The sequence below is a fragment of the Lissotriton vulgaris genome, chromosome 2_1 (assembly GCF_964263255.1).
Source record: "Lissotriton vulgaris chromosome 2_1, aLisVul1.2, whole genome shotgun sequence".
Lineage (NCBI taxonomy): Eukaryota > Metazoa > Chordata > Amphibia > Caudata > Salamandridae > Lissotriton > Lissotriton vulgaris.
This window is the reverse complement of record NC_141687.1, coordinates 145,125,554-145,140,905: the sequence shown is the minus strand read 5'-3', so window position 1 is coordinate 145,140,905 and position 15,352 is coordinate 145,125,554. Positions and strand designations below refer to the sequence as shown.

The following is a 15,352-nucleotide window of genomic DNA, read 5'->3' as shown; positions in this document are numbered from 1 at the left end:
GGGAGCGGCAAAGTTTCTTGGATTTTTTAAGATCATCGTTGAACCAGGAGGCTTTCTTGCTGCCAAGTTTGATTTGTCGTTTTTTCAGTGGTGCTAGGATGTCGGCGCTGTTGGATAACCATAGGGTGAGGTTGGTGGCGGCTTGGTCGGGGTTTGAGGAGTAGGTAGGGGCGTTTAGAAGAAGCGATGAGGAGATCTGGTCGATGGTGATTTTGTTCCAGTTTCTTTGCAGGGTTGGTTGGGGGTGGTTGTTGGGTTTGGGCTTGTTGTAGGTAAAGTGGACGCAGCTGTGGTCAGTCCAGAGGAGAGCCGTAGTGTGGCTGAAGGAGACATGGTTGCTGGAGGTGAAGATAGGGTCGAGTGTGTGACCTGCGATGTGGGTGGGGGAAGTGACCAGTTGTTTAAGTCCGAGGTTGGCGAGGTTGTCCAAAAGGGTGGTAGAGTTATGGTCGTTGTTCTTTTCAAGGTGAAAATTGAGGTCTCCCAGAAGGATGTAATCTTTGGATGGGAGCGCGTGTGGAGTGATGAAATCCGTGATGTCCTCACTAAATTGTGCGCGGGGTCCTGGAGGTCTGTAAAGGAGGGTGCCTCTGAGTGTGGTTTTGGGGTCGGTGTGGATCTGGAAGTGAAGGTGTTCAGAGTTGGCGAGATTGATGTCAGAGCTGGTTGAGATGTGGATGGATTTCTTGTGGACGATAGCGATTCCTCCTCCTGTGTGGCCGGTACGGTCCTTGCGTATGATCTTATAGTCTTCTGGGATGGCAATGGTGATGTCTGGGGCGGAAGAGGCGTTCATCCATGTTTCTGTTAGGAAGGCGACGTCCGGAGAGATGGTGTCTAGTAGATTCCATAGGTCAATGGCGTGCCTGTGGACCGAACGGGTGTTGAGCAAGATGCATTGTAGGTTGTTGGGATCGGGAGACTGTGGGGTGATCGTAGCGGAGTAGATGTAGGTGCCGCTGAATTTGCAGGAGTAGCATGAGAAAGGTCCATGGGTGTGTCCAGGAGCGGCTTGGACGCAGTTGGGGGATCGGCCGGGGTTAAGGGCTAGGAGGGTGGAGGCATCGTAGGTAATGCGGGAGGGCTGGGCAAAGCGAGGTCCAGGGGGTCTGGCGCTGGGCGCGGTCCAGGCGCGGACGGGCGTAGACGGGCTTACCTTTGGCGCACCTTCGGCGTGGCCGCAGCGCGTGGTCGCTGCGCGTAGGTCCATCTGTCCATAAATGGATAGTGGAGGGGGGCGGAGTGTGGGAGGGTCGGCTGGGAGGCGGGAGCGGGGAGGAGACACGGGGACAGGGTAAACACAACAACAACAGCAAATGGCGGTAGGGTAGCGCGGGACAAAGCAGGGGCACAGTCGTCGTTCAGAAATGCCTAAATTCAGTTAAGCGCAAATTAATTAATTATTTTACCGCTACGCAGGAGCACTGAGCACAGATAAATAAATAAGTCAATGCAAACGATACCAGGCGCTAGGAAATCGCCGAGGCACTTTCTCTGGACAAAATAAAGAAATCAATGCAAACGATACCAGGCGCTAGGAAATCGCCGAGGCACTTTCTCTGGACAGGCAGGGAGCGAGTGGGAGCGGCCGCTGAGTACAAGATCCAGACGGTCACAGAGGCAGACGAGGACGGGGCCTGCAGTGTGATACTAGTGAGTGGGAGGGTCGGCTGGGAGGCGGGAGCGGGGAGGAGACACGGGGACAGGGTAAACACACCAACAACAGCAAATGGCGGTAGGGTAGCGCGGGACAAAGCAGGGGCACAGTCGTCGTTCAGAAATGCCTAAATTCAGTTAAGCGCAAATTAATTAATTATTTTACCGCTACGCAGGAGCACTGAGCACAGATAAATAAATAAGTCAATGCAAACGATACCAGGCGCTAGGAAATCGCCGAGGCACTTTCTCTGGACAAAATAAAGAAATCAATGCAAACGATACCAGGCGCTAGGAAATCGCCGAGGCACTTTCTCTGGACAAAATAAAGAAATCAATGCAAACGATACCAGGCGCTAGGAAATCGCCGAGGCACTTTCTCTGGACAGGCAGGGAGCGAGTGGGAGCGGCCGCTGAGTACAAGATCCAGACGGTCACAGAGGCAGACGAGGACGGGGCCTGCAGTGTGATACTAGTGAGTGGGAGGGTCGGCTGGGAGGCGGGAGCGGGGAGGAGACACGGGGACAGGGTAAACACAACAACAACAGCAAATGGCGGTAGGGTAGCGCGGGACAAAGCAGGGGCACAGTCGTCGTTCAGAAATGCCTAAATTCAGTTAAGCGCAAATTAATTAATTATTTTACCGCTACGCAGGAGCACTGAGCACAGATAAATAAATAAGTCAATGCAAACGATACCAGGCGCTAGGAAATCGCCGAGGCACTTTCTCTGGACAAAATAAAGAAATCAATGCAAACGATACCAGGCGCTAGGAAATCGCCGAGGCACTTTCTCTGGACAGGCAGGGAGCGAGTGGGAGCGGCCGCTGAGTACAAGATCCAGGTATTTCCACTTAGAGCAAGAAGACTCACCTGGTCAAGGTTAGTTTATTGTCCCAAAGTTTTGGGGGGGGGGGGTCATGTAGGAGAGTAGGGTCTGCAATCCTATGATCACCCCAGATTTTTGCTTTTTGCTTCACTGGTTTACCACTTCCCTGGCTGTGGGCTTGCTAATCAGACCCACAGCCTAGCTGTTCTCTCACTAAATTGACACGTGTACCTTAGGTGCATTTACCAATTGGTACTGGGCCACCTTATCAGTGCCTGTACCCAGGGCATAGGTGTACCCAGGGCCTACCAGGGGCTGCAGCATGTATTATGCCACCCCTGGCTGGCCATCTAAACCTGACACAACTGGCTGCACGACAGCTGGGGCAAGGTGGTGTAATCACCCTTTGCTTTAGATATAGTTAGGCTTTCCTGTTTTCAGTTTCTATTTTTGGTAAATTCTGGTGGTGTTTTTTCAGTGTTTTCCAGTGATTTCCATACCTAAAAAAAACAGTGCTTTCCAGTGGTTACTCATTTTCGCGCCAAAAAAATCAACTGAAACAGTGTTTTACCGGTGTTTGTGGAACGCTTCGCTTTTATTATTGCCTTTTCCGTTTTCTTCAGAAATGGTATCATACTCTACATTTCAGAAGTTAATACAGTCATGAAATACTTTCCATTGTCAACTTGCGTAAATGCGAGACCTATTGCATTGCAAATACTTGTTTCAAATGTAAGCTTGAATTGGTGATTCAGAGTTTGTCAATAAATATACGTAGAGAATTTTTTTTAATGCTATAATGAAATTGCAGTGTGGCCGAAAAGGCATATTCAAGTCAAAAAATGGGGTTAAGAAAAAGACTTTCTGTAGCAAAAAAAAAAAAAGAAGTATTTGGGGCTTTGTTTTTTGCACTTGATTTTTTTTGTCCGACAGTGATAGTAGCTTTTGCTTTTTTGACTGCTCTCCAACAGGATTGTGTAGCAAGTGCTGAAATGCAATAAGGTACTGTTAGGTGCACCATGACAATAAGTCTCGCCTTTGGGATCTTATTAGTATTTAGTTGTGCAGCACAATATCCTTGATCAACAACTTTTTTTATTTTTTATTTTATTTTTTTATTGCACAGAGTAAGGGATTTCAGTTTACACAGCTTCTGGCCGACAACCCCTCCAGGGCCGGCCGCAACCCAGTTATTCGTCTCAAGTTCTTCACACACAATACACAGCCTTGTGGCCGACAACCCGGGGGTCCGGCGACGCATAGGTACATCCGAGGTCCATTGTGTAATACAGGTTGTACAAGTGGGCGGCTGCCCGCCTTTCTGTGCGTTTTTCAATTTTCGCCCTTCTCAACAGTCCCTAAACTCCCTCAAGACAACACCCCCCCTAACCTTGCCTATAGCCCTACCAGTGTACCTCGCTCCCTCTAGCCTAGCCAGCTCTGCCATGACCATGTCTGCTCCAAGCTCCTCAATCCAATATTGACCCACCCATTGGTAGCACAGGGGCCCTGAAGGGGGTCTGATCCCAAGCCTCGCTTCTAGTACCTCTGCTAGTGGAAAGATCGAACAGTGAGTGGACAACCCTGTAAGTCCCACCTCCATGGAACCTTGGTCAACAACATTAACTGTTGCTTGCCCAGTCGTTTTCTGGCTGCCGATATACGCTGAGTGTTATACATAGAGATATTATTTTTGAGCCAAAGTCTAATGGGATGTAACACAACATACGTATAAAATCCCGCTGCCTACCTTATTTGCTCCCAACACTAATCTATCAATAGCACATTAGTTTGTGAATCTAAGAAAGAAAAAAACAAAATAATTTATAATTGTTCACAAATAAAACGACTTGAATTTTAAAAAAGCAACAACACATTGCAATCTATGTGGTGTGTTTGTGTAATTAACGGCTGAAATGCCAGAAACCTGTCCTAGGAAGCTTGTTTCCGGTCCAGGGAAGGCATGGCTTGGCAGTTCGAGCTGGACTGTTCCCATGAGGCACAGGGTCAGACTGATTTGCATATGGTCATGTCTGAACTGGGGTGGCAGAGCGGGCTAAAGAACGGTGATGGATTAAACCCAGATCTTTTGACTGGGTGTGAGTGTTTGATTGGTTCAGATGCTCCGTCCATCACCACCCTCTTTTGTACCGGTTTGTGTAATTAGCCATTTTTTTAAAGCGGAAAGTAGCCAATGTAAGCACATCGGCCCAACTCAACAGTGCTCATTTTATCGACTTTAGAAGGATGAAGGGTGGAATCTGCCTTGTGGTGGTTGCTGCTGTGGCCTGTAGGCTAACTCCGGAACCCGCGTGGGAGCGTTTAACTGAGCTTTCTTTATTGCCTGTTTAACTGAGCTTTCTTTATTGCCTGTGTGGCAGTTTGCATTCCTATCAGTAACAATTACAATCCCTTAAAATGTTAGTTACATTTAAACACTCACACTTAGAGTTGCAGGAGCACTGTTCATTTGATTCCAAATGTGACCATTTCTGTTCAATCATAAAGCAAACCTTCTTTATTTTTAAGTCCTCTGCCCACGATCCCAAGACGGGAAGGAGCAAGGGAAGTAGATCTGTGCTTTTTTTCCAGAGTTTTATACAGCGCGAACACTTGAACCTGGTATCGGGTATCATAGCGCTTTACATAGCACCAGTTGCGTTACATGGGGACATATTCATTATTTTGTTAGGCATGGGGAGATTAAGTGATTTGCACAGAGTCACATCTAGGCAGATGCGTCACGTTGTAAAGCCCTGCACCACATGAAACCTGCGTCAGGTTTCATGTGGGCGTTCTGTCGCAGGGTGGGCGTTCCCTCGTAGGAAAGCCCCGTAAAACTGACGCAGTGAAATCTACAAGATTTCACTGAGTCAGTTTTACGAGGCTGCTGCGTCAAATCCTTACGCCTGCTTGAAGCAGGCGTAAGGAGTGACGCACCACGTTATGTATGGGTGGCCTCTGTACATTGCAGGAGTTGCGTCGCACTTGTGACGCTACTCCAGCAATGCGCCGCCCGTACACCACAAGATGCGTCACGCATCTGCCCTTCCTTGCACCATGGTGCGCCGCATTGTAAATGCGGCGCATCTGTGGTGCCGCAAGGAGGGAATTGCGTGATGCATCAGTTCTGGCGCATCCCTGCTGATTTGCAGAGAAGCGCCAAAACTCATAAATCTGCCCCTCAGTATCCAAAGCTCCTCTCTATGAAAACGGAGTTCTCAACATTGGAGCACAGAGTATCTTGATTTCACACAAACCAGGCGTGCACTTAAAACCACTTCAACCCCTAGGGACAAGAAAATGCAGGCAGGGATTGGCTGAAACTGTGAAATGAGATTAAAAATAATCAACTGTTTGGCTTTTCCATATCAAGAAAATGACAAAGGAAAAGGCCATGCCTGGAGGTTTGAGCCATAAGGGAAGATAAGCGGCTTTGACTAAGTGCATATTCACAGAAGTGCAATTCTAGCTTACACAGAGCCCTGAGGTACTTCTGGAACTGAACCATGGAAAAGGAACAGGTACTGAACACACATCTTTTCTGACAATGCATTGTTCTATGAATACACATAAACGCTGCCACCACCCCTCCATCTCCCCCAAAAGGCAATGGTGAGCTGAAATGTGCTACACTATGGCAACAAATAAAAAAGGCACAACAATGAAAAGTTTTTTCTATTTAGGGAGCTGCTTTGATAAAGTCAATAATGCAATAGAAATGTTCTGGTGTATGATTGGGCGGCAGAACAATCACAGCAACCATGGACAAGAAAGATATTATAGCAATGTGATAGATTCAATAGTAGTTGCTGGGGTGGGAAAATGTACAAGAAGTAAAACAGAAATGACACGCAATAAAAGAAAGAGTTTACACAGATTAGGAAAAGGTGACCTAAATTACCAGCAAACAACGATGCTCGGTGCTTGTTAAGTTCAAAGCAGTCCTAGACGTGACATCAGCCTCAAGTCTCCTCAAAGCGGCCACATCTGTTAATAAGCATTTTCCTTCGGAATCGCAATGGTTTTCAGGTCGGACACAAATTTGCCTTCACAAAAACATATTCTGGGTCTGCTTTATGACACCTCGGTGCTCTCCGTGACCCCTAACACTGCTGCTGTTTAACCTAAAGGGGTGGGAGTGCGTGAAAGGGAGTGAAGGTCGGGTCGGATAGCAGTGCCACACTTCGAAATGGGCGTGCTTTTGTTCCTGCCTCTGATAGTTATGCGCAAATACTTCGCCTTAATAGCCCCCTGCCAGGAAGTGTTAAACCTGCCAAATGAGTCAATTACAGGCTGGCTCACCCGCGAAATGCAGGCAGGGCGATGACTGATGCAAGGCCTCAGAGCTAAAGGGGAGGTGCTTGCATTTCCTTTGGCTTGCAAATGTTTCTTCGATTTTCGTATAAATGCAATGGGGGGGGGGGGGGGGCTTAAGTTCACTGGTCTGGCAATTGCTGAATATTTCGGCAGATAATCATTCCAACATACAGTGAGTGCTGAGTGCGGCTGGCCGCAGTAGGACGATTAAGCACAACAGCTCATCTCCCCCCAAGTGAGCCAGACAGGGGAGGGGGTCTGGTGTTGCTCTGCCCTGGGGCCATAAATACCACGGCTCCCCATGTGCAGACCGGCCCAGAAGCAATGTTTTCGCCTGACACCTCCGCGCCAGGCACCACAGTTTATTATGCGTTGGCTCCCTCAAGTGGACAAAACCTGCAACAATAATGAAAATCAGTGACACTCGGTTTAAACCAGGTCAGCTGATTTTCATCCGGTAGAGTATTGTCGTTTAGAGTCGGTTTAAACCGAATTCCGAACAGCCTAGATATAGTATTCCTATATCTAACCCTAAAAGGGACACATATATTCCTATCAGTCACTCCTATGGCAGGCCTTATCAATCCTGAAGGCAGAGTGCTTGGAATTCTGTGAGATGGTGCTCTGGCATGAGCTGAGCCCGTTTGCAGCTTGCGGAACCAAGTCCTAATAGCTGTTCCATGATAACGCGTACCATATACTCTTAAGTGCTTTATAATCCTCGCGGTTATTTGCCAACTTTGGTATCGCTTTATCAAAACATGTCAAGTAAGGTGTCATACGAATTGGAATACTAACCCCTCGCCAATTCTGGCGACAGGGTTAGCATTCCACCCTTCTAGAGGGATACGACATGTATGTAACTGTGAACCCCGGTTAAAGTTAACTCGAGCCTCAGCATCACAAAATGGATGCTGCCACCACAGACACAAGTCTGACCTCCTGCTGCTGGGAGTCCTTCCAGCGAGGAGAGCTTGGACAAAGGGTTTCCTATCAGGGGCGGTGCTAGCACCATCCCAGACAGGGTTTTGTGTATCCCAAGTAGGCAGGGCTTTAGAGGAAGGTGACTGCAAGTGGCACCCCGGTGCTCACTGTGCATATGCCGGCTTGAACCAGTTCCAGGGGCACACCAGCCCCTGAGCTGGGGAAAGTCCGGACAGGGGAGAGGGGTGTAACCACCCCCCTTCCTGGTCCCACCCATGGGCAGGACCTAGTCGCGTATCAGCCCCTTTCTTTAAAATAAAGGTAGGAGCGGGGACCCTTCCAAATTAGATCATCTTTGAATCCTGAAACTACTTTCTACGAAAGGAACTCTCGACTTCTTCTCAAGATTTCTCCCTTGTGACTAAGGAGTAGTCACCCTGCAGCAGCAGGCACCAACTAAGTATCTTGCGGTTTGCTGAAACGTCCTTACTCCGGAACCAGACTGACCAGCACGACGAGACCCGGACTCCCTGCCCTCTCTGACCTCAACCTGCCTCTACAGCACAGCTGAGAACCGTGGGTGCGACGAGACCAGAGGACCCGGCGATCATCAGAACCAGCACGACACTGAACCAGCACGACCACCGAGGGACCCTCGAGTGGGTGCACTGGGGTAAGAGAAGCCCCAACCCCAAGCAGCACGAGCACCGAAGTCCAGCCCCCCAGCATCCACCAGATCTGCGTGGGGCCCTTTTGCTCCTGGGTTGCTGCTACGTTGTCTGGTCACTTGCCCGTTGGCTAGTGACCCTCCAGACGACGTCCTATGTTTGTTTCACCGCTGGTCTAGCTCCTCTAGACTAGCCCTAGTCTCCTCCTGAAGGGGACCTTCCTCGGACCCTCCTGGTCCACTCCAGACGCCATTTTGTGTCGCCACGTGGGCTTGCCTTAGCCAAGGCTTGTTGCCTCCTTCACCGGATCCAGCATCGCCAGCAGCAGACATCCGACGTGGGACAGCTCGCAGACCTCCAGCCTGGTCGACATCAGCGCCCTGGTCCGTGCAGCAGCAGAATCCAGTGTCACCTCTTCGCCTGGCTGAGTGACCTCGTCCGGTGCCATCCTGGTGCCCACCTAATCACTGGCTAGTGATTCAGAACTTGGTCCCCTCTGCTTACAGGTATCCTTCTTCACTGATCCAGTCCTTGGATCAGCCCAGGACATCTTCACTGGTCGCCTGCCAGCAACTTCCACTTCAGGCTCCTGGTTCGTCAACGAGGATTCCCGACGACACTTGAACCCTATGCAGCCGCAGCCCCTGGGCTAGGTAAACCGAGTACCACGGTGCTCCAGCGTAGATCCACTCTCTAAGTGTCTAGATCCACTTTCGTTTTTGACCTACCTAGTCGGGTTCGCCCGAGAACACTAACTTTGCATTTACTAGTATCCATAGACTTTGTCCCGCATTACGTGTGAGAGTTTCCACCCTGCACACGACGTCCCTAGGCCTCCTGCTTCTAATCTAAGGGTTCAGCATTGTAGGCCCAGCGGTTCTAAAGCCTCTGAGAGTAGTACTTACCTGCTAGTAATTCCGCATTCCACTTTTGTAGTATATGGTTTTCCGTGCCCCTCGGGCATTTGTGTAAATTGTGCGACTTTCAGTATTTCTTTAAGAGTTTTGTATTGTGCTTAGCACCCTGTCCTCATAAAGAGTCCAGGGTTGTTGTGTTATAAATAAATATCCTTTTTTTTTCATAACAACTTGTGTGGTGTCCTTTCACTTGGTGTTCAAGGGGTATATGTGATGATATAACACCCGGCTTAACACGCCCTCTAGAGTTTAGCCTAAAGACTGCTCTTATCCATGCTACTAGGATAGCTGGTCTATAAGGTTGACTTACAACCAATCATCAATAAGGGTCGTTTGGTATGATACATAGTGATCACTAGAATAGTGAGCACTATATATCAGGCCAACTTCTCACAGGCGGGAGGGGGGTAGAGGGGTGCATCGCCCTCCCTCACACCCACCCTCTGCGCAGACTTCTCGGAGGCAGTAACTGGCTCATACAAATAATATAACACATGCCAGAGCAAAGACTTCTTTTTGTCAGGTTATCTAGAGAGGCTTTCTATCTCCCAGTGCATTGTGGGACCTGTCGTTTGCATTCTGTAGTTTTCCATAGCCTCTCTTCCCCTCGGAGACTCCCCTGATGCCCACGTTGTAGCTCCTCGTAGTAAAGAGGCTCTAAGACCACCCCGAGCCAGCTCCTCAGCATAGAAAACTGTGCAAACAAATAACAACAATGTGTGTTATTATCTCTTTTATTAATGCCAGTGGTATTGTTGTTTTTAGGTCGAGTCTGGGCAGGCATGCTGTTTTTGAGCCAATATTTTTAATTGGCTTGTGTCATTATCTTTTGTAAATGCTGGCTTCTGATTCGTTTATAGGCTTCCTAGTCCCTCCTTAGTACCAACTTGTCTTTATTTGTAACCTCCCATGAGGACTGGCCCTTTTACTTCCGTTGTTACACGGTATGTCTTATTAGTGGGCAAAAAATCAATGGATTAAACCCAGATCTCTTGACTGGGGGAGAATGTTTGAATCATTCCGCATTCTGTCCATCATTTGTTGCAGTTACACTTATTTAGTCTTTAAGCACTATTTTCTTAAATGAGTTTCTTGTACTGCAGGCACGGCATGCTTTCCTGCAGCCTTCAGCGCGCCATGCGTGCTTTCACTTTACAAGCAGCCCGAGACAATGGTGGCCCCTTCTTTTAAATGAAACAGGTCTTGCATTTACAAGAGTTTGAGCTCTTGCCATTGTAAATGACAATGCCTTTTATCTATGTGTTAATTATCAAAACAGATACATAAGGCATTGTCATTTACAATGCCAATTGCTTAAACTCTTGCAAATGCGAGACCTATTGCATTGCAAATGCTTTTTTTTGTTCCCACAGAAATTAACAAAACAGTAAAGATGGATTTGCATAGAAAGTGATTGCGCTCTGCTTCTTTAATTCTCATGCGCAGAAATGGCTTGAAATGTGAAATTCAGTATCGAGTTATGGGATATCATGGGCAACATTTACTACTAAGCAATCCCAAGAAAACTGTAAAATGTTTAGTACACACATGCAACTAGGTCGCTCCAATGCAGGGGTGAAGCTCTGCAGTCTAAGATTGTATAATTAAGGCGACAAAGTCAGTCATTTTTTGGGGCTGTCCAACGTACAGGTAAGTAACTGAAGCATATTGTGAATAAAATGATTTGTCTAGGATCACACCATGTACCAGGTCCCACTCCTGGCTTGACAACAGTGCTTTATCAGATGTTGCACACATATACCCATTCTAAAACATATCTAGAGAAACAGCAAAATATTGTTAGGAGACTGAGCCTGGAGCCATTTTCCAATATATATGTGGGACGTCTGAGTGCTGTAAATGAAAGGGCAATGGTCCCAGACATGCGTTGTTTGCCTGTTTCTGAGACTTTATATATTATGTTGTCATCCTGTGCATCCTGCATTCAATGCCCATTTTCTCAAAATAAAGTTTGCTTTCTGTCTAGGGGCTGGACCTGCGGGTGGAGCACACCCATTGCTATAGCCACCATGGCGATGGAGGCCACTACCATGACGACACCACTCCAGAGACCGTACAGTACCTGGGATACTTCCATCCTGCTGAGATTCTCTTTCGTATCGACAGGCCAAAGACTAGTAACTAATGGGACAGTAACAGTAGGTTTTGTAAGGTTGCACACACCATAAGTCTACAAGCCTTTTAACGGTAAAGGCAAAATATATGCTGTATCACTTTAGAATGGCAAAGTTACCTGCGGGTGTACCTGATGCTACAAAATAGCCGTCTATATATTGAAATATTCCTCATTTCAATGATGGTTAAAAATTGCCACAAGCCTGGATTATGATGTTGTGATAAACACCCCAAACTCTTTGAATGCAGGGTATACTCCCTTGGTCCTTTGAGACTATTTAAAGACACAAAAAAACCTCATGAAATAAAATGTAATTTGGCATGTCTAATAAGCCCTAAAAGTCACATCACTGAAACTATAACGAAAAAAAGTAAATTACTGTCCATCATGCATATACTCCCTCTAAAGCAGATTTCTTACTCTTTGTACCAATAATTAATCACATGAATGAAACAAATAAAACAGATCATCGGTCTAATAAAATGCCTTATGAATCTTGAAATGTCGCTGAATATAGATGTGTTCAGGCCCTCGTATAAATCCTAATTTGACCCGGGATATGTTATTAAAATTCTTTCATCTTGGAAACCATGGGTGAGTTCCCTTCAGTTGTGCAGTTTGTGTGGATCATTTCTCTTAATATATCAATCACCTCCGTTTTGGAGGGACCGTACTGGCTTCTTCACAAATTACTTAGGGCCAAAATGTCCGGACAGCCTAGAGGCGAGCTTCTGCTGGGATCCTGAGATCTAACCATCCTCCCAAAATAGTCACCAGAGGGCTTTAGATTTTATAGTGACGAGGAAGTGCCCCTCTCAGTTGAAATCTCTGTTCCCAAGCACCACTGTAGTGTGTTTCTGAAGAGATGAAGAAAAGAAGGTCAAACATTTGTTTGGAAGCTCCTGGCTCCTCCTGATTCCGCACTTCCGCTACCAGAATGTGTGCATGCTTTTTCCAGCTGCTGTCACCCAATGGCAGAATCATCTCCTGATGCCGCAGTAGTTCAGTGCCAGCAGCCTGGAAAAAGGCATTCAGGGTGCAGCGGTGTTATTCATCCCCATGGCTCCAGATGTTAACGGGTTGACTCCCCAGGCCCTCTCCGCTGTCCCAAAGTTACACACTGATGTTTTATGCTGGAGTTGCACACTCACCTGTCTGTGCCACACCTGCAGGCCTGTACCTGCCTGCTCATCTCCAACCAAAGCTGGGAGAGAGAGGAAGGAATAAATCTTTTTGAGGTCTAGAAAGACCTCTAGAAGGCTGGTGCACCCAAGATTGTCCTGGTTGCTTACTCTGTGACATATGGACAGTCCCAGTTAGAGCTCTGAGCTCCTGTCTAAACTGTCTGTGCCAAAGCAGAAGACGCAGATCGAAGTATGAATGATGATTGCCCCAAGCCCTTCGTAGTGGCCAACAACTTCGGCTCCTGAGCCAAAGTCGACTGACAGGCGGTTATCTTATATTTTCTACTGCTAGAGTGGACCCTAGAGAAATTTATCCCTTTTGTACATCCAGAGGACAGCGGAACTTGCATGATTTGAACACAGTTACCTACCTTGTGTTCAGAGTCACATGCCATGGTTTACAGTTGACTGAGAAGAAGACAAGCTCTGTCGATTGGAAGGGCTTGAAACGTTCCGTGCTCAGCCTTCTTCATTTTCTGTTACCATAAGTATTGCCTGACAAATAGCTTTTGGGACCAATGCAAGGATTTTTCACTGATTCCTAAAGCATGACAAGGTTCCTAAGTACATATAGGATAGGTCTAAAGGTTGTATTAAAATACAAGATAGTGGTCTTAATTAAAAAAACAAAGCAGTTTATTGAAACGTGTGACACCTTGACTTCCCAAACATTTTTTATCATGCTGGATTGACTTGTTTTTGAAGCAAAGAATGTGTTAAAGTATTAATTGGGATATGTATTTTATTCAACTCGCGCCTACCTGCAGGTATATTCAAATTATGTTATAAATCCTAATGATTGCAGTAAATTAAGGTGATATGTTACTCAAAGTGCTCTAACATAGCTGCTAATCACAGACACTAATTTTATAGAGGAGTAGTGTACAAAATGTGAACTTGGGGAAACATTCTGATGATTAAGATTAAAGAGGGTGATAAGTGTATTACCAAGTGTGCTATCGTTTTGATTATTAAAAAAAAAAAATCCGTTCTGTCATGTGTTATTGAAAGTTTTTTAATTCATTGTATACTGAGTTTGTACAGAAACAGGTTTAGTGCCGCTGTTATAGTGAATTGATCTGGGATTCCATGACATTAACAATTAGAATGGAAAGCTCTTGTTGCAGTGATCGACCCACTCATAACCGTACATATGATCTAGTAACGTAGTAATACAGTCAAACATATATGAGAACTGTGTAAGCAACTTTTTGAATTGTTATGATGATTTTATTCTTCAAAAGTTAAAGTCTCAATGAGAAGAGGGCAGTGAAGGGGCACTTTCCAAGAGTTGGGATATCTCCCACCTGGTCTTCACCTGGGGCAGACAAAATGCCAGCGGGAGTAGCATGCTATGTGCTGCACAGACATATGTGTGTTTGAACATGTGCAACAATGGCTCCTATGACAATGTAAGAGGGCGGGTCTGATAAACAGGCGTGGAGGCGGTAGTGGAGGCGGTAGTGGTGGTTTAAAGGTAACAGGTTTATTGAATACAACGGATGAGGTAACGGGAGTTGGTAGGGAATCTTCAAACTTGTCGTCTTCTTCTTCCTCTGAGGTCTCCGGAGAGGTGTCAGGCGATGAAAGGGCTCGGGTGGTTTTCGTCAGATCTTCAGGACGTGGTGGCTTGCCCCGGTGGCTCATAAGAGAAGGGAAATAAAGGAGGGTATCGTGAGGACTCTAAATAAAGTTCCTGGTATAGCAGCAATACCGTCACCACACCTTTCGTGACTAGGGTCTGGAAAAATGAACGGGGTAACGTGTGGGGGAAGGGAAAGTGGAAGAAAACAGGATAGGGGAAACTCAGGATATTTGCAGAAGCTTTAGAGTGCCTAGGAAGGTAGTGAGTGCTCATACGTAAGATCCTTCATAGAGTCAGGGCGAGATTCGACAATAGTGTACAGTGCTGATAGAAGTAAATGCCGTCAAGATTAAACGTAACGCCATGCACTTTAAAATACCCCGTGTGGGTGGCCAAGATGGCGGAGTGAACGGACGTGTTCCTCCCGAGCTCCCGCGCCCGCCTAGGCCCTGAGCTCTGAATTCTCGCTTTTCTCCCCCCCAATCGGCCCGGAGGACCGGGTGCGGTCGGGAGAGCCTTAGAACACAGCTGAAGTGAGCTCTGGTTCCCCCGCCGGCCGCAGCGTCAGGAGCGGTGAGCCCGGCCGCTGGACCCTAAGCGGCGGTGGTGGAGTGGAGCCGACTGGAGGTCCGGCTGACGGTGGCGCAGACCCTGGGAGCCGCGGAGGGAGATCTGATGAGGCGAGGCCACCTATTGATGACCCAGCGGTGCCGACGGCCTCAGACCGAGGTGAGCTGATCGGACCTTAGACAGTGCGGTGACCCCCGGGCCCGCCCCCGAGACTAATCGAGGCCGCGGCTGCGGCCTGGTCGGGAGAGGACGCAGGCCTGGAGAGCTGGCGAAGCTGCACTGGTGCAGTGGCGGGAATTGGCGGAAGGTCCTGAGGGGTGCGGAGGAACATTGGCGACCCGCCGGCACGGTGAGCCTTGACTCAGAGATCGCTGACCGGTTCCCCGGTGGCGAGGGGGACTCGGTCCCGCCCCAAGGACTACTCGAGGCCGCGGCTGCGGCCTAGCTGGAGAAGGCCGGAGGCTGGGTGAGCCAGAGAGGCGGCGCCGGAGGAGTGGCGAGTCCTGACAGGAAGGTCACCGACGATCGGCGGACTGCACCTAGGAGCTGAAGCGGTACTGGTC

At 47.8% G+C, this 15,352-nt stretch overlaps 1 protein-coding gene across 1 annotated transcript in view; it reads left to right on the top strand.

Moving 5' to 3' along the window:
* BKGD (beta-keto-L-gulonate decarboxylase) overlaps positions 1-13,626 on the top strand; it is a 107,182-nt gene extending 93,556 nt beyond the window's left edge. The window contains exon 9 of the mRNA XM_086954589.1: positions 11,301-13,626. Coding sequence (XP_086810715.1) covers positions 11,301-11,459 — 159 coding nt within the window. The 3' untranslated portion in view covers positions 11,460-13,626. The remainder of the gene's footprint in view (positions 1-11,300) is intronic.
* Positions 13,627-15,352: the final 1,726 nt, after the last annotated feature.